The following is an 18,960-nucleotide window of genomic DNA, read 5'->3' on the forward strand; positions in this document are numbered from 1 at the left end:
TCTCCTGAGTTACCCCGAATCCCTGAGGTGGTGGGCCACAGCCTGCCTACCCTATTAGGGCAGCAGCAAGAAGCTGGTCTAAGCTGAGCCCCGCACCCCCTACTTCACCCCCCCTTTCGGCTTTTAGTCTCACCCAGCTTTTCCTCAACGCAGAGGCTCTGTCTGCACTTACCTTCTTGGTGACAATGTTGCCCTGTTCATCTGTGAATTGTTCCTCGGTCACCTGCTCTCCTGGAATATTCTGAAGCTCATCCCCCTGGAATTAGAGGAAGGGAAAGACCCAGAAGGCTAAGTGGGATTTTCCTAATGAGCGCAGAAGATGAGGGAATACAAGGCAGTGGCGGCAACAGCCGTGGTCAATCAAGTCCAAAGCTCAGTAAATAGCTGCCAGCCGAACAAGGGCTCCCACAGTGTCCCAGCACCATGTTGGGTCATAAACTCTGAGACAGGCTGGAGCCAGAACCCACAGGAGCAAGTTCCCGGAGGCCCCCAAGAGAAGTTAGGGAGGGAATGCCACACAGCCATCACAGCCCCAGAGGTGTCTCTAGTTCCGGAGTTGGCTATACACACAGAATGACAGCAGAAATCTTAAGTCCCAGAGCTGAGCTTTCTCTACTACCCACTGCTGGGTACTGGGGCAGTTCTGAGCAGGTATCACATGTATGGCTCCCAGCCATACAGAATGCAACCAAAGAGGCCCTTCTGCCCTAACATGCTTGTCCTATCTCCTGACTTGAGTTGGTATTCTCTCTGCATCACCACACATGCACCACAGAGTCCCCTCAGACTGTCCTCTAGCCCCCTACCCTGCCGCTTGCCTGGTGTTACCTTCAGGAAGACCCGTCGGCGGACCACCCTGGTAGAGATGGTCTCCTCGTCATCACTTAGACCCTCGCTCTCCCCCAGCTCCTTGTCCAGTTCCTGGTGGATGTGCTTTAGCACAAAGCACAGGGAACCCTTGACAATATGCATCACATTCTGACAGCTGACCAGGAAGAAGCCTAGCAACACCAGAGTGACCAGCAGCTGCGTGATGAAGGTCCACATCCTCCTCTCCTCCCTCTCCTCGCCAGCCTGGCCCTCCAGGGACCAGGGACACCAGGAGCCCAGCTGCTGTGGAAATCCAATTTCTCATTCTCCTCTTGGACTCCTGAAGCCCCCAGCATCCCCTTCCATCCTGTCTCTTTATCTCCCGTTTATTCTAAACGGGAGACCAACAGATCTCCCCCAAGCGACTCTCTTAGCTGGGACGGCGTGACCCAAATGTCCTTCCTGCCAAACGGCCTGGGCTCTCTCCTCACACTCCAGAGGACGTCAGCCTTCTGTAATTTTAGTAATTTTAGCTCCCAAGCCAGCTGCTGGAGCTGTCCAAATGGGATGAAGGGGGACAGCAGGTGCTGTGCCTTGGTCTCAGGAAGCACATGTCAGAGTCACTGTAGAGAGGGAAACTGGGCTTGTCTATGGGGGCCAGAGGGCAGGTTTCTCATTCAGGGACTCCATAAAACTAGATGTCCCAAGATTGTGGCTACCTTTTGTGTCTCTGTGGGCCACTGTTGAGAATGATATTGGCTAGGTCTGAACCCCTTAATGCCTAGGAAAGTTAGGAGTTTAAAAAAACAACCGAGGGTGGGTGAGCAATTTGTTCAGATATAGTCAACTGAAGAGGTGCTGGCCACTGTGGTTCCTGTCAGCGTATACCTGGTGCTTACTTAAGGCCCAGCTCAAAGGCTTTCCTCAGGCTGGGGTGGAGAGGCTCACAGAACAGGACTCTCTCTCATCACACTTGTGTTCAGAGGATGGATTCACAAAAGCAATTAAGGCAGCAGCTGAGGATCTCACAGTCTGGAACCAGGCTGTTACAGGCTGAGCGTTAGCCCACCCCAGCATGGAGAACCCAGGCTAGGGACACCGCAAACTAAAGCTATAGATCACCACTATGGGGGCTCAGGAAAATCAGTCATCTGTTCCTGGGCCTCGGTTTTCTCACTCGTGAGACAAGGATCACTGTGCTTTCCTGGGTGCTCTTTAGTGTGCTGGGTGCCTTCCACAGGGTTGGTGAACGAGGCCACTGTGAGTGACAAGGACAAGCATGACCCAGTGTGTGCTCCACCCTGCAGGCACTTGCCTGTTTCACAGGCGGTCACGTCCACCATCCTACCAGGTCTTTAGTTTTTCCCATTTTAGCTAAAGGTCAAAGGTTGTGGAGTCATGGCAGGACATCTACATAAGAAGATTAAGTAGGTGAGAGAGATCCCATACCTCTATCACTCCCAAAAATCTTCATGTCAGGTGGAAAATGCTTGGAAATATAAAATCCCCATAGCGTACAAAAACCTACAGGCCGCAAGAGAATCTTTGTTTATAGCAGAGCTAAGAAGAATCTAGGGTTGTTTGGGTGGAACAGAGACAGAATGATTTGTAGAACATGTCCGAAGCCCTGTGTGCTTGATCCTAGCATGTACACACACACACACACACACACACACACACACACACACACACACACACACACACACACAGAGAGAGAGAGAGAGAGAGAGAGAGAGAGAGAGAGAGATCAACTTTGGACGTTTCCTATTTCCACCCAGTTCCTAGAAGAATTAGTTAGGTTAGTACTCACACTATGAATCCCAAAGACAAAGAGGTTTAATGGAAGTACTAGTGAATAAGAGTTCAGCAAACCATTTCCCTCAAAGGGCTCATTATCATCCCTGGGAGTCTGTCAGACATCTACACTGGGGAGCAGCCAACCGTCCGGTGGGCCTCACAATACAAGTGACATCTCCATTTCTAAGCTGGTTACATGACCCTGTGCACTCGCTCAGGCCACAGAATGCAGGTCTGGGAACCAAGAGCTCTGGGAGCTCCCAGCTCTAGTTGGTCCTGTGGCCCTTGGCCTCTTCCTTGTGCTTTCCTCCTGTATAATCCAGGGGTCAAACACACGCTCTAGATCTGGACAAATTACTTCTCGAATGTTCTCTTCTCCTCAGCCTCTCTCCTCCACGGGTGGACAGGGGCACAGGGGAGGCATTGTGAATGGCTTTTTCTCTGGTGACCATCACCTGTGTTTGGACAGAGCTTTTATTCGCCGGTGAGACAGGAATGGGTAACCGGGACAGCTAGTAGGGAGGAGCAGCTGGGAAGGCAGGGTCTGTGGCTCAAAACATGGCATGTTGCTTGACTTGTGGCAGCACACACTTGGCAGACTGGCTTTCTAAACCAAACTCTGTGATTCCTAGCAGTGATTAAGAGCAGCATCTCAGGAACACTGGAGAACCAGTCTTCAGAGCACCAAAGGTACTCTGTAAGGGAGAAGAAAGGAGAGAAAGGATAGGAGAAGGGAAGTGAGGTGGGCACGCGTGATGGTGGCTGAGGACGCTGCGCTGGGTGAGGGACACAGGTCACATGTGTCTTATACACACCCATTACAGAATGCACAAAGCAAGAAAACACAAGAGGTGCCTGGCATTTGCTCAAAATAATTTGTGGGGAGAGAGGATGAGGGTGCCTGTGAAGACTGGGTAGCTGTGGGACTGGGAGTGGAGAAGGAGGGTGGGAGGGAAGGCAACAAAAGACAAAACCAAAGAGAAAGGGGGTAGGGTCATGGGAGGGAGAGAAGGGGCCCAGGATGGCTAGAGGGAGAGCCCCAGAATGACATCCTGGAGGGAAGGGAGCTATTGCTACCCTATCTCCCCAGAACACAGAGGCCACCTAGAGTGCAGAAGTCCAGGGGAGTGCGGGGGTGGGGGGTTCCCCTGCTCATTCTTTTTTATCACCAATGGCGACATGGGGGTTTGGATAACACAGCCCTGGAACATGGTTACACAGACCGGAGACAGTGGTTCCTGTGTGGCCACCGGAGTTCTTAGCACACGCTTCTCTCAACCCCAGGTTCTTTCTAGAGTGTGCTGGACACAGCCAGGAGTCATGGTGTACACCCACCATCACAACACTCCAGAGGAGACCCCACCCCCCATGCTACATTGTGTTTCCAAACCGAAAGCTGAAGCACAAATACAAGAAGACAAAAGCCAAGTAGAAGGCCATGGCTTCCTGTCACCAAATCCCACTGCACAGGCAAGGCCTGTGACACATGGTGACACCAGCAGTTGAGTGTGAGTGTGGAATGCACTGCAGCTATGGGAAGAGATGCCGATCACTGTGGTGTGAGCCCCTCCCTTTCAAAGAAGTCAAGATGGCTAACGGGTAGAAAGTGACGTCATCACTCAGGGCCCGAGTCCTGAGCTTCTGAAACCAGAAAGAACTTCAGCAGGTGACGGCGTAGGGTGTACAATCCTATTGACTTGAGTCCAACTACCAGAATCCGTGTAGAGGTGGAAGGAAAGGAACGACTCTTAAAAAAAATTGTCTTCTAACCTCCACATACATGATGTGGCACACACGCCTATCCCTACATCATGTGCACACACACACACACACACACACACACACACACACACACACACACACACACATATATATATATGTCCACCCTAAATAAAGAGCAAACACATAAAAAGAGAAGAGAAGCGCCTCTCGGTGGCTCTCACCTGCATCTCCTGAGAGAAGGCGCTCTCGGATGCCCAGAGGCTTGGTTCCTTGCCAGCCTTGGGGCTGTCGGTCTCAGGTGGCCCCCTCTGCGCACGCTCCCTGGTGGACACCAGCACCTGCTCATATTCCTGAAGGGCGCCGGGCTCCGGCCCTTGGATGGTGGCGATCCTTCTCTGGAACGAGTGTGGGCCTTGCGTGACCTCCTCTTGCCAGGAACTTTGTGTGGCTTCCTGTGCATGTGACGCTGTGGAACCCTGTTTATCCCAGTCCAGTGTTCTGGGGTCCAGGACAGGTGATAGGAGGCCAGGGAAAGAGAAAGGACAGTTGTTCCTCTTCAGTCTCAGGTCTCAGATATTGCTCCCTTCCCCACTGACCTTAGCTTATTGAGGACACAGCCTGAAGTGTCCTTCAACCCCGGGGGCTGAGAGACTGTGACTGGCCCATGAAGATGCATATGTGACTTATCTGTGCTTCTAGCTGGAGAGGCCATGGATCCAGGATCCCTCCCTTTATGTGACTTTCTCCCTTCTCCAGCTCCCAGAGCATTTTTCTCACAGTAATGACTGGGTGGTGGGTTCTCCATACCCATTACCTCATATCCTCCAGACCTTTGCGTCTAGTTTCCCCTCTACCTTCCAGCTCACTCACACGGGACAGTCCGAATCTGGCAAAGCAACCTCTCTTTTCTCCTCCAGATGTGCTCTTTGGTGGATTCCGGAGAACCACGTGCCTAGCTTCCTCCTTCCTCTCAGGAAAGTCCTCAGAAGCCCCTGTTAGCCCTTCCTAACCTCCAGGACGTCTACACCTCGGAGCAACCTAAGGTTCAGATCCACATGTAAGGTCTGTCCACTACACGTGTTCTACCTGACCTCCTCATGGATTCTCCATGGTTGTTCTGAAGTTCCAGAGCACGCCTGTGCCTGTGTCACTCACCAGCAAGGGACACCTGATCCTCGGTGTCCCTTTGTTTTCTCTTATTCTCCATGTATGTCCAGAACCCAACCACTCTCAATGCTGTCTCCTGGTCCCCATCAGTTTCTCCTCTGGGCAAAGCCCTCCACCAGTGACCCTCTGCCTCACCCAGAGGCAGCCACAGGCTTTGGGGACCCCACAGCCTAATATGTCAAGCCTGGCTCTCTTCCTGCTTTCATCCTTGCTCTGCCCCAGAAGCAATGGCTTTCTTTCTCACCGTCACTGGTGTAAGCCAGGTACAATCTACCCGGCAGCCTACACCCCGGGGATGCTTTCCTCTACACCGGTGGCTCACCCTTTCATCCCTTGAAGTCTTGTGGGACTGTTGCCCACTCAGGGCTTCCTCTGTGACCTCGTCTGTAATTCTGGTCACTTCCTTTCCACTCAAAGCCCCACCTCACGACCCGCTCCCTGCTTCGCCTCTCTCTATTCCGTCGCCTGTCACTATTCAGATAATTTTCTGTTTGTGGTTTATTTTTACCTTTTCATTTAAAAATTCCTGTTTTTTTCCACATTCTCATGCTCATGTGTTATTGCATGTGTGCATGTGCTTGTGTGCATGCGTATGGACACGTGTGTATATGGGAGCTCATGCGTGTGTGTATGTGTGTGTGTGTGTGTGTGTGTGTGTGTGTGTGTGTGTGTGCATGCACATGTCAGAGGCCTTAGACCAACATTGAGAACCACCCTCTTTGGCTCTTTCACCATATTCATTGAGGCAGGTTCTTCCCATCCCATAGTTTGTTGATACGGCCAGTTACCTAGCCAGCAGGCTATGGGAACCCCGTGCCTCCACCTTCTGAGGCACACCCACCCAAGATTTGTGTGGGTCCTGGGGAGTCCAACTCTATCACCCATCTTTGTACAGCTGGCTCTTCAGTATTAAGCCATCTCCCTAGCTACCAGATTTTCCATTTTAGTTACGGTTATCCCTTAATATCCAAGAGAAACCGGTTCTGTGACCCTCATGGGCATCAAAATGCATGGATGCTCAAGTTTCTCCTGTGAGATGGCACAGCTCTACGCAGACCACACACACACACCCTCTTTCCCATGTTCTAACATCTGGAGACTCTACATAGCATTCCTAATAGGATGGAAACGCTGCACAAATGGCTGCTATGCCGCACTGTTTAAGGTACGGCAAGACACATCTGTGCCTGTTGAGTGCCGCTGCCTTGGTTGAAGCCATAATTATGAAGCCATGGTGACTTCAAAGCACAGCTATAACTCCGATTCTATTTACACTATCTTATTATTTACTTGCCTGTCAGTTACATGTCACTACAACATTCTTGCAGGCAGAGAGAGATTTCTCTGATTTGTTCGCTACCTTTTTATAGGAGCGTGGTGCATAGTAAATGCTCAGTAAATATGGTTAACGAGTGAGTGAATAAACTGTACCCGTCCACGCTGCATGCTGACCAAACTCACATAGCCAGGAAATGATACAACCAGGTCAGAACCCTGCTGCTCTAGCAGGAAAGTGCCCAGCAGACAGGAAGTGTTGAACAGCTAGCTGCCCGCATTTCACTATGACCCTCACAACTCGGTCTGGCCAAGTCTTCCCACTAATCAAAGGATGTTTTCAGGAAGTGAAATGAATTCTTTGTCATCTCCTTATGCGAACACTTCCTCCCACAGTGGCCCATTCTAAGGATCCCAGGGATGGCCAGGGAAGGCTTCAGGAAGGAAGAAGAGAGCAGAGCTCCCAGTCCTGAGCCCCTGATGGGTCTGAGGTGCGTACTGCCTGCTCCAACCACATGAGCCATGTTTTACAGAGGACTCAGAAATCTAAAGGACACACTCAGAGAAAGGGTCATCAGTGCAGGGACAGACACTCAACTCATGCCTGCACTCTTCTCTGCCAGCACTGAGCCTTTGTCTCTACTCAGCAGAGTGCTGGGGGCAGTGTCTGCAGAGATACAGGACTCTGGTGTCTCAGCACCACGGTATAGCCACAACCCCAAATCCTCTCTGCGATTTTTCCTGCTGGCCACAAATGGCAGGAAACCGGCCTTGTAGTTCCCATTGTAGTTCCCAGCTCCTTTCTGATGGCTGGTGGCTTTTAGAGGCATTCATGGTTAGAGAATGGGATGAACAGCAGCATCCAAACCCAGTGCCAGGACAGTTGGTCCCAAAGCCCAGGAAGACAGAAGAGATCCCCAGACCATTCTTACCTGGCCTGGCTTCTGTCCAGCACCTGCCTCACTGAGGGTGAGTCTGTGATTCGGGCGTGAACTCGCTGCTGGCCTGAAACAAGAGACACTTCAGTCTCTGTGTCCTGCTCTGTGCCTGAGACTTCCTGCCTCTTCTTTTCTGACCTCTGACCTTCCTCCTGACCTAGCAAATCTGCCAGGCCATTTGTGGCATCTGAATCCACTGTGTCGTCCTCCACCAGGTCCTGAGAGCCCAGCTCCGGGCCCTGCGTGTCCTCTGAGAGTGCCCCCTCCAACTTCCACTCTGGGATGGCGTCAGAGTCCTCGGTCTTGCTGCACTCCAGAGAGGAGTCCTCAGCAGTGACCAGGGAGGGTGTGAGGCCCGCAGACCACACCTGCATGTCAGACATCTCCAGCATGGCGTCATGCTCCGTGGCCGCCAGGGGGATAGCGTCTAGGACGGCCACTTCGTTCCAGTACTGGTCTGCACACAGTGGAGAGGGAAGTGCGTACTGCAGGGAGGCAGGGGACAGCAGCTCGTCCTGCAGCGAGGAGTAACCTGGAAGGGCAGACAGAGGGCAACATGCTCCAGAAGCGATTCTTGTCACGCGTGCTCACGTGCAGGACCACACACACTTACACACAGGCACGGCCACAGAGAAGCATGCACATTCGGGGGGAGGGGGGCTTTCCAAGCTCCAAGTCCAAAGCTCAGGCCTTGTGGCTAATGCCAGGACAGCCTGGCAAGAGAAACAAGGCTCTGACCTGGATGGGGGCAGCCAGGGGGTGAGGGTAGAGAAGGGGGCTCCTTTGCTGGAGGGCAAAGAAACACGTCTGAAATTTATTCTTAGCCAGCTCAGAGCACTAGATAAAGGAGGCTTTATCCAAAGGACTTGTGCTCCGATCTGTCCTGATCCACCAGATGAAAGCCCCAGTCTCCGTGGCTGGCGGAGGAAAGGATGCTCTTTGTTTGCTCAGTCTTTCGAGTCCTGTTAGGAATGTACCTTGTGGGGGAGAGCGCAGCCCACCCAGGATCAGGGTCAGTAACAAGGCTGCCCTGCAGGGGTCTGACAGGGTACACTGAACATCCACAGACCTCAGTGCGGTGGTCAAGTGGGAAACAGGCTTCTGGTTTGGCATGAAGTGACTTTTCCTCAAGGTGCATATTGGTTCCACAAACTCTGAATGATCTACAGTGGCACAGGTGAGGGTTCTAAGGGGTCAAAAATGGCGCAAGGTCAGAGGGCACCATGGGTTCCGGCACACCTGCCCGCAGCTCTTTATCCATAAGTCCTGAGCTACCACCCAGCCCTGCTTCGCAGGGACCCAGTACAGCCTGAGGCTAGCAGCCTGCTCCCATGTTTGCTCTTTGCTTTGGAAAGAAGCCCTTGACAGAGTGTGCATGGCTTTGACCTTGGCCTCCTGGCCTTCGGATGTGACCGTAAGTGGACTGAGAGGCATGCCTGCATACGGGGAGTTTGTGTGTTGGGTGGTCCTCAGTGTTCCTTCAGAGGTGCTCCAAGCCTCCTGCATCTGGAAGTCAGAAAGAGGTCCTTTCGTGTTCAGGAGAGTAGGTGCCAATCTAGAGACAGACTTTTCTATCTGGCACAATGTGTCTAAGGACCCAGCATGTGCCTACAATTGTTAAAGATCCACAAGAAACAAAGGGTTCATGTGTGTGTGTGTGGCGGGGGTGGCATTTGGGTGCGTGTGTACGGTGAAGTGGGAGCTTTCTATTGGTCTAGTCCCCCAAGCCTTACGTCCAGACTCTGTCAGCCAGCCCCTTCCCAGTACCCAGTCTCTACGCCAGGCTGGAATTCTCATTCTCTAAGTCTTTAGTCTTATCCTTTATGGCCTAGCTTGCCAAGCGGCTCTCCGCTCTGGGCATTGGCTCCCCCATGCTCTTTGTGTCTAGCCGTTCAGTCTCCACTTAATCCTGACTCCTCCACGAGCTCAGCCAAAACACATTCACCAGTGTCCGATCCTATGACAGGCACTGTGCTAAAGGGCTGGGAGACACACACACACACACACACACACACACACACACACACACACGGAGACAGGTTCTCTTTTTAAATACTGCTTCTAGTGTGGGTCTCCCAGTAAATGCTTTCAGCTTTTGCACGTCTGGGAGAATCTTTATTTTTGCTTTAATTTCCTTTCTAACTTCTTTTTTTGAGACAGGGTCTCATCATGTATATGGATGACCAGAAATTTTCTATATAAATCAAGCTGTGCTGAAACGTGAGGCCCACTTTCTGCCCCTTCTGAATGCTGAGATTATAGGCATGCTCACTAAACTCATGTTTTTCCCTCTCCTTACTATATATTCCACACTGGCTTCCAGCTTGCTATGTAGCTCATGTTGGCTTTGAAATTGCTTCCTTCTCCTCCTCTTCCTCCTCTTCTGAGAAGGAGTCTCAACCATGTAACCCTGACTGGCCTGGAACTCACTAGACCAGACAGGGCTTACACACAGAGAGATCTGCCTGTTACCTTGTTTCTTGAGCCCTGAGATTGAAAGAGTACATACATACATACATACATACATACATACATACATATATATATATATATATCTGTGTGTGTATGTATAACCCCTACTCCCCATTTCCCCATCCCCCCTCCTGTTTTCAATCTCCTCCCTGTCCTCTCTGTCACCACTGGTAAATGACCCTAAGTCTCACATATTCTAGGTAAACTTTACTGCTAAGCATGCTCTGAGCCATGCCTGTCTTGCTTCTTTGACGGTGTGTTTTACTTTAAACCCGGTTGCTTGCTCACACTGTGTTCTATGACACACCTATTATTCTCATCTTGGTTTCCTTTTACACCAGTTTGCTTATTTTATGCCTCAATATAGTTCCTATATATGGGGGATCATGAAACTGTATCAACATATTTATCATTTTCATCAAATCTAGAATACTTTCAGCACATATGTGTACACGTACACATACACACATATATGTACATATACATATATGTGTACACACAGACGCACATATGCTTTTGGAATTGTCCCATAGCTCACTTTTACATCTTTACTCTCCTTCCTGTATTTCTGGTGACAGAGCGTTTGTGCACGCTAGGCAAACGCTCTGCCACTGACTTCCACTTGGAACGATGGTTTGAATATAAAATCACAGTTGCTTGCACCTTCCTGCCATCCTTGTCTGCTTGTCTGTATCGGTTCGTCTTTCCCTCCTCAGTACCGTTTCAGTTTTCCTGCTTCTGGTTTCCGGTCATCTTTGCCAGACAATCATGTGTTTTGCCCTTTTTGGGTGCTGGATGTTTTTGCTGCTTTGCACATCTTTGGCTGCTGTTCTGTTATAGCAGTTTGTTTGGGAAGCAGTTTGCTCTTGTTTTGTTTTCTTTTCAGGGTTTCTTAGGCAGATCTTACACATTGTTCAAGCTTTGGTTGATTGCTTTTATTTTCTGAAGCATGAACCATCTTTGACCTTAGCTGATGTCTGAATTAGCCACCCAGAATAGTCAGTTGACATTTGTAGAAGATCTTCCAAGGGACTCTAGTGTTCTGATTCTTTGTCTCCATCTCTCTGTTTTTATTTTTGTTCATTTGTTTTTTAAGACAGGGTTTCTCTGTCTTGGAACTCACTCTCTAGATCAGGCTGGCCACAAACTCACAGAGATCAGTCTGTCTCTGCCTTCCAAGTGCTGGTATTAAAGGCATGTGCTACTACCACCTGACTGCATTCTGACTCTTGTTAGATGTCTCTTTCTTTGCCTGATATCTTCTGAAGTATAGCTGCTTTGTTTTATGGGAGCTCAGCATCCTTCCCTTAACCCAGGGAGATCACCTGGGCTTCCCTGGAATGCTGTCATCAAAGCAGAATCTAGTCATCAAAGGACACATTTCTTGTGCATCTCAGGGACACACTGACTCTCACTTTCTCACATCCAATGTCTTGCAAAGTGTTGCTACGTAGATGGGTCTCCAGCTTTGGGCAGCATCATTGAAAGGGGTGGTATGTCTAATCCCCAAACCTTGGCAAGAAGTGGTACATCATAAACATATCATCAGACATAGCCATTCTATCACCTCTGGGAGTCTCATCAATATTTATGTTCCCCCTAAACATCAGAGGCTCTGGGAATCATCTGCAACTCTTTCATCTTGAAGCTTCCATGGTGTTCATGCAAGTGGAAATTTCATCCGAATTAGGTGTGAGTGGAGAAAACACACATATCATTTCTGCTCTTGTCATTTTAGGTGACTGCTTTCAGGATGTCCCCATTTTCTGAGTACCCACCCACTCAGACTTAGATCTGAGAATCTCAGCAACCGTGGAACAGATGTGACGAGCATCACTCTTAGTGAGGTGCCATGATCGTTATGGCCTATGTACCTTCAGAGGATGTGTCACTAGGCCAAGGGTGGAGATGATGCTAGGAAGAGCTACTTTAGTCCTAAGTTTCAGAAGTGCTAGCCATTCCAGGGTCCTGTCCCATTTGGGTCAGCAACCTGTTTTCCAATCTATAGGCCTTCTGGGAGGATCAGAGAGCAGTCACATACATAAGGCCTGAAGCAGAGTAAGCCAACAGCTTGCCTTCCTTTCCCCTTCCTTTCTTCCTTTCCCCGGGGCTACAATGCCTGAGTCCTCCCTCAGTGGGAGTCCTCCCTACATGTGCCTGTACCTTTTCGCGTTGAGTAAGAGGAGAGTGGGATTCCAGGTGGTTTTTCCTCTATATCAGGTCCCTGTTGACTCCTAGGGACTACTTCTTAGCCTTGTCAGGGACCTGGGTCCACATCTCCTTCACATTCTCCAGCCCCATGTTACATTGCTTTTTGAGGGCTTCCTCAAGCCCAGGAGCTTCTTGCTGGGGTTGGTGATCCCTTCATGTTGTTTTTGACTGACGATGTGAACATGGTGAACCTGTGTTAAGTTCCTTCTCTGCCCACGTTTGCAGCTCCTCTGGTGTCATCTCATTCTTGGGTTTATCGAGGAGGTTCTACTGGCAGATCACGCGTGCTTTGGCTTCTTGAGTCCAGTGAGAGTTGGGAGGGACTGCAGGTGACCTTTCTGCCTATCAGCTCATTGCCCTGGGTCTGCACTAACCCAGATGCTGTGACCTCCCTCTTAGCTCAATGTTAGTAGCCGACAAACGGTGTGGACAGGTAACCTGGACCCAGATAAGAGTCACCATCCCTGGCAGCATCATTACAAATTGATATAAATGAAGTACATTTTATTTCCAACTAGATATAATATGCTTCATCAAGACAGATGGAGCTGATGGGTACGAGGTGTCTGCTTTTTTTTTTTTAATATATAAGGTTTTATTTATTTTTAGGAGCATGGGATTATTTTTAGGTTTTGTTGTGTTTTTTTTTTCTTGTAGGCATTTTCCCCTTTGTGCTTGTTCCATGGGTCTGGGTGGTCCTCTCTTATGTAGGACAAGGTAACTAGCCTTTGGGCTAGCTCTTCTCTATCAGAACAGTGCAGGCATATAGGTCAGGAAAAGCAGTCATGGGAAGATCCCTCTCAAATAAAAAACCCCCACTTTCCTCCCCTTGCCCTCTCCTTTTCTGCAGGCACGACCCTGAGTCCCTGTGCTTCAGATAGAGACAGGCAGAGGAAGGAGGCAAACCTCTCAGAAACTGAGGTGATGGTGACAATCTTAATGTGTAGGTCTTGGCTGGTACCAGGACAGGCAGAGACCTTGAGGACTTGTCAGAGGACACTCAGAGATGGTGTAGGGGGCCAGTGCCTCTTCCTCCCTGCTTTCCTGATCCCTCACATCCTTTTGTTTCAAGCCAGAAGGATACCAGATGTGAGACAGTCTTCCTGGGACAGGGATACGGGCAGGACAACCACATAGAAGCAAAAGGATCAGGCCAAAGATCAGTGTATGGTATCTGCCCCCATTGAGATCAACATGCCTGCAGGCTCTAGAGCCTAGGCTCATCTGGAGATCTGTGGGTTTTTAGTGCATGAGGCTCAGAGTGCTGCACAGAAGCATCTAAACTCAGCAAAGCAGGGAGAGGAAGCCTTTGAAGATGATGTTCTTTTGCTGAAACCCTACCACACAGAACCCAGTGTTCCTCTGACACTCTTATGCTCAGCTTCCTGATGCCCCCTAGGCCTCTGTCATTTCTCTGCCTCTCACCTACTGTCCTACCTCCTCTGTTCTTCACTATCTTCGAATCCACCAGGCACACCACCCTTCTGGAATGTTCTTTCCTTCTTGATTACATACGGCTCATTCCCTCATCTTCTTTGTACCTTTTCCAAATGCAACCAGCCCCCAACACTACTTTATCCCACAGTCCCCTTATTTTGGCCTATTTACTCCCATATCCCATAGAACACACTATTTATTCCCACACATATTATTCATGGGCTCTCAGTACAGAGGATTTCACAAAGGTAGAATTCTGTTTTCTCATCTTGTCTGAGAACTGACTTCACTCCCTTCCTAGAATGGCACCTAACGTGTAGTTGGTGCTTAAAAAAGTATTAGCCAAATGGGCTGGCCAACTGCAACAGAGCCTTATCACCAGACACAGAGCACACAGAGACTTGGTCCCACTTGTGGACTTGGGCCTGCTGAGGTGTCAACACTCTTCTGGGCTGATTGGAGACAATAGTCCTTCTTCAGACCCAAGATACACTATGGGTCTGGCAGTTCCATGAATGTTAAGTTAACTTAAGGCATAAAAGTAATCAGTGGATTTAACTCAGCTGGCATAGTACGGCAATATCAAGAAGCCCATCGCTCACACCAAAGATCCAATGTTTAGGCACATGCATTTCCCAAAGCTTACAGATGTTCTCAGCTGCCCTTTGTCCTTCTGTGAAGAGGGAGCTGGCCTACATAAGGGCTCCACATAGGGTTCCAACCAGGTTCCTAAAGGACAGCTACAATCCCCATAGCCGTGGATCACTGTTCTGGAACCCTCTGGATCTGAAGAGTGGGTGGAGCATACGCATCAGCAGCCGCCACAAGGCAACGCAGACAACACGCCATGCACACGCAACAGATGCTCATGGAGACAGCCATGAAGGGGGTGGGAGTGAGGCTGAGGGGGTGACTAGGAGTCCTCTGTGACATGCACTTGTGAAATCTGACAGTTCTATACACTTGGCCAGGCAGAGACAGCGGAGAACAGGAAGTACAAGAGAATGAGTAGTCAGGATGAGGTCAGAGGCAGAAAGAAACAGACAGGACATGATTGATAGATGAGCCCCATACCCAACGGGGCTGGACAGCACATTTCAGGAGACACAGGACGTGAGAGAGAATGGGGGGGGCATGCACAGAAGGAAGCCCTGTGTCCAGCCTAGTCTAGAACTCACCTGACCCTGTCTCCCTGGTTCCTGGTGGTACCACAAGCTTCGACTTGGGTGTCTTTGTGTCCCACATGTACACAGCTAAGGATACCCTTTACAACTAACAGCTTGGGAAGCATTGCTGTCACCTCATAGCTGTGCTTAGTGAGGGATGGGATACCAGAAGACACGTCCCGCAGTTGACAAGATTCTCAGAGTTAGTAAGCAGCCTGGAATCTAGCCCGGTTTCTAAAGATGAAGAGATGTCTCTACTCTATGAGGGCCAGAAGGCAGGAAGGGCCTAATGTCCAGGCTTCTGTGCCCCTACACTGGCCAGAGTGGAAGTGGGACCCCACTCATGTCCACTGGAAAAGAGTGAGTGGACAGAGACAAAGGCCTTGGGACCTCCAGGCGCTGCTCTTCATGACAGCGGCTGCTTACACTGCTGCTTTATGGAAAGTGCAGGCCTCAGTGGCTCAGGTCTCCTGGGCTTCATCTCCTTGGGCAGGGTCACACTGGGGCCCCTGACATGTTGAACCATACTAAAGAGCACAGGGAAACAGATAAGGTGGGGCAAAAGGGACAGAGTGACAAGGAAGAGAGACTGGGCTCAAGGAGGGACACCCTTAGTCCTGAGAGTTCACAGTGGAGTTCTGAACACCATCAGCTGATCTCCACTAGTCCTTGGGCCAGAGCCTCAGCACCCCTTGACTCCTATTCACGGACTACTCCGCAGACAGGGACAGAACACTGAGAGGACCCATGTCTTGTGAGGAGTGAAACAGAAAGCTTAGAGAATCTAGGACAGGAGCCTAGACAACTTCTTCCCAGACTCAAACTCTTTCTTGCCAAACCAGACCCTTCTGGAACCTTGGTTCCAGGGGCCGGTGGTGAGGGCCTAGAAACTGTTCTACATGTGGGCACAGAGCAGGCAATCCTGGAGGAGAATGCCCACTCCTCAGGTGAATGTCTCCTGTCTCTCTCACTTGCCTCTGCTCTCCTTGGTGGAAGGAGTTCATAACTGACAAGCAACCCTCCCACTAGCAGGAGGGAGAGATGGTTTGGGGGGAAATGAAGTGTCGTGGGAAAGAGCCATTACTGCTGACACCTGGAAGGTGGGGCCCCAGCTCAGCCTTGGGCTGATGTCACAAGACACTCACCATTCACCTGGGAGGGTGACAATGAGTACTCCCGGTCCCCATGCCTTCGGTCTGGTTTGAGGTTTCTGCTCTGCCTGCCGGAGCCCTCCAACATGTTAACAATCTCGCTTCTGTCGATGTTTCTTAGGGCTGTGTACAGATTCTCCACTGTTCGGAGAGAAAAACGGAAGCACTTGAGAAGCGAATTCAGATGATTTTAGAGTAGCCAGGACTGTTGCGTAAGCCTAATGGACAGGGGACAGAAGGACGTCTGGGGGAGAGAAATAGTTCTCCCCTTTGAATGAACTATCTTTTTATACAACAGGTCTTTACCAAAACCCAACAGTGGCTGTTTGTAGCTTGTTTTATTTGGTTTGCTTGCTTGATTCACTTCTTTTGATGCTGGGGATGAAGCCCAAGGCCTCGTACATGGTTCTTCTGAGCATAAGCCAGATGCACTCAAAAGTAGGTGGTGTGTGTGTGTGTGTGAGAGAGAGAGAGAGAGAGAGAGAGAGAGAGAGAGAGAGAGAGAGAGAAAGAGAGAGAGAGAGAGCTAAAAGAGTAAAGAGAAAACAAGGTGAAAAGCTGTCCTTTTGAAGTGCACAGGGCAGGCTTTTGGGGTGACGGCTGCAAAGAGAGTAAGACAGATCTTTGCCCAGGCAAGAGGAGTTTCTAAGAGGACAAGAGTGGAACCAGACTATGACAGGCCCACCCCTCTGCTTTGACACCATACAGCACTCATTCAGTCCAGAAATCCAACAGGGATGCTTTGAAAACAATAGTCCTACATCCTATAACACCTTCTTCTCAGAGGTCCTGGGCAATTTTCACCTCAGTGAGAATGGGGAGCGTTGAGGGCTAGAGCTACTGATAATGCTGTTAGGTTTGCCCAGGGGAACCTCAGGACTGTGAGAAGTGAGAGGAGAGACAGATAGAGAGAAAGTCCAAGGTCAGCCATGGTCAGCAGCAGCAGGGGTCTGAAAGGACTCTGGTGAGGAAGCGGTCTATCTAGTAGGAGAGTTGGCTGAGTGGTACTGACTCTTAGCATTTTCGCCTTCACGGTCCACCCAGAGGGTCAGCAAGGCTGTACTCTGGTCCAACAAGGAGTTAGGGTTTTCTACACGGATCCGGTTGATGTCCTCCACACTGAACTGCAGCTCCCGGGCCAGCTCTGTAGGCAAAGAACAAAGAGCCAGTGTGAGTGCTGAGTTTATGATTAAATCTGGGGGTCTTTCCCACCAGGAAGGATTTGGTGCTGATAAGTATCCACCTCCCTGCCTTCCCTGTGAATGAGGCATGGAAACAGAAGGAGAGATGGATGGATAAATACAGCAAGATTCTCTCTTCTTCCATGGCTTCACCGAGGAGGTGATGAGACTGAGCTTCCTCAACACACAGGGCGGGGGAGTCCCCAACCTGTAAAGGAGCTATAGCTCAGGGTCCCTGAAACACTGCCTTGCACAGGTGGCCACTGGCTGTCCTCCAAGAATTGGAGGTTACTAGAGCAACTCCCTGTTATTTTTATTGTGACTGCTCGTAAGTGATGAGAAGGAAAAAATATATCAGAGTACTTAAGTATGAAGAACTGAAAAGGTGACTGCAAGTCAGAATACGCCTATCACATCTACACATTCACACACTCACACACACTCAAACACACACATTCACTCACACTCAAACTCACACACACATATTCACACACACATACACACACTCACATACACAAACTCACACTCAGTCACACTCTCACTCACATACACATATTTACACACACATTCACACACACAAAATCACACATACACACTCACACACACAAACTCACACTCACACTCTCACTCACACACATATATTTACACACACACTCACACACAAATCACATACACACACTCACATACACAAACTCACACTCAGTCACACTCTCACTCACATACACATATTTACACACACACTCACACACACAAAATCACACACACACTCACACACACAAACTCACACTCACACTCTCACTCACACACATATATTTACACACACACTCACACACACAAAATCACACATACACACTCACACACACAAAATCACACTCACACATACACACACATTCTCACACACACACTCATACACACATACTCACACACACTCACATACTCAAACTCACACTCAAACACACACACACACATTCACACACACTCATACACATTCGAGAGTGTTCGAGTGCATGCACACACACACACACACACACACACACACACACACACACACACACACACCAAGCAGGAAATAGAACTAGTCTAACTAGCCTAAGGAATGGATAGTTTCCTAATTCTGAATTCCTGTTCTAGGGTTTATAGCAAGTTCCTGCTGTGGTGTCTGAGTCATCCAAGATGCTGTGCAGGCTGACTGTGTGCAGGATGTCCATTCACATAAACATTAGAACAATGAGTGTCGAGAGGGAGCCCAGCAGTTTACAGGGCCTGAGGCTACCTCGTCTCCCTTTAAATCACGTCAGCTATGTTGTAACCTGGCTCAGCTATGGCAAAAGAGAAGAAGTTAAACATCTGGAGGCCTTACCTTTCTACCCTTTCCCAACAGCAAGCTCCCCCCCCCCAAAGGGTATTTTGTGGCTCTGAGAAGTCAGTGGGCACAGTCCACTGTGTGTTCAATTTTCTGTGTCCTGTTACCAGCTAACAAACTTGCTTTATTAAGCTGGGCCTTCACATTCCCACTAATAAAATAAGGCAAACCAAGACATCCAAAGGCAGCTGTCACCTCAAGAGTTGCTGTTATTAGATATAAAAATCTGATGTTTATTTTCAAAGGTGTCTCAAGCCAGCTTAGGTCCAG

At 49.6% G+C, this 18,960-nt stretch overlaps 1 protein-coding gene across 4 annotated transcripts in view; it reads right to left on the bottom strand.

Annotated features, from left to right (window-relative positions):
• ANK1 (ankyrin 1) overlaps positions 1 to 18,960 on the bottom strand; it is a 90,382-nt gene that overhangs the window by 7,980 nt on the left and 63,442 nt on the right. The window contains exons 37-41 of one of the 4 annotated variants that reach the window (XM_080929002.1): positions 17,159 to 17,290; positions 16,141 to 16,287; positions 7,704 to 8,241; positions 4,551 to 4,827; positions 173 to 256 (exon numbers count right to left, since the gene is read on the bottom strand). In XM_080929002.1, coding sequence (XP_080785128.1) covers positions 173 to 256; positions 4,551 to 4,827; positions 7,704 to 8,241; positions 16,141 to 16,287; positions 17,159 to 17,290 — 1,178 coding nt within the window. Of the gene's footprint in view, positions 1 to 172; positions 257 to 828; positions 1,285 to 4,550; positions 4,828 to 7,703; positions 8,242 to 16,140; positions 16,288 to 17,158; positions 17,291 to 18,960 lie in introns of those variants that run through there. The other 3 variants (XM_080929001.1, XM_080928999.1, XM_080929000.1) reach the window with 3 other exon arrangements.

This window comes from Micromys minutus (genome assembly GCF_963924665.1).
Source record: "Micromys minutus genome assembly, chromosome: 14".
Taxonomy (NCBI): domain Eukaryota; kingdom Metazoa; phylum Chordata; class Mammalia; order Rodentia; family Muridae; genus Micromys; species Micromys minutus.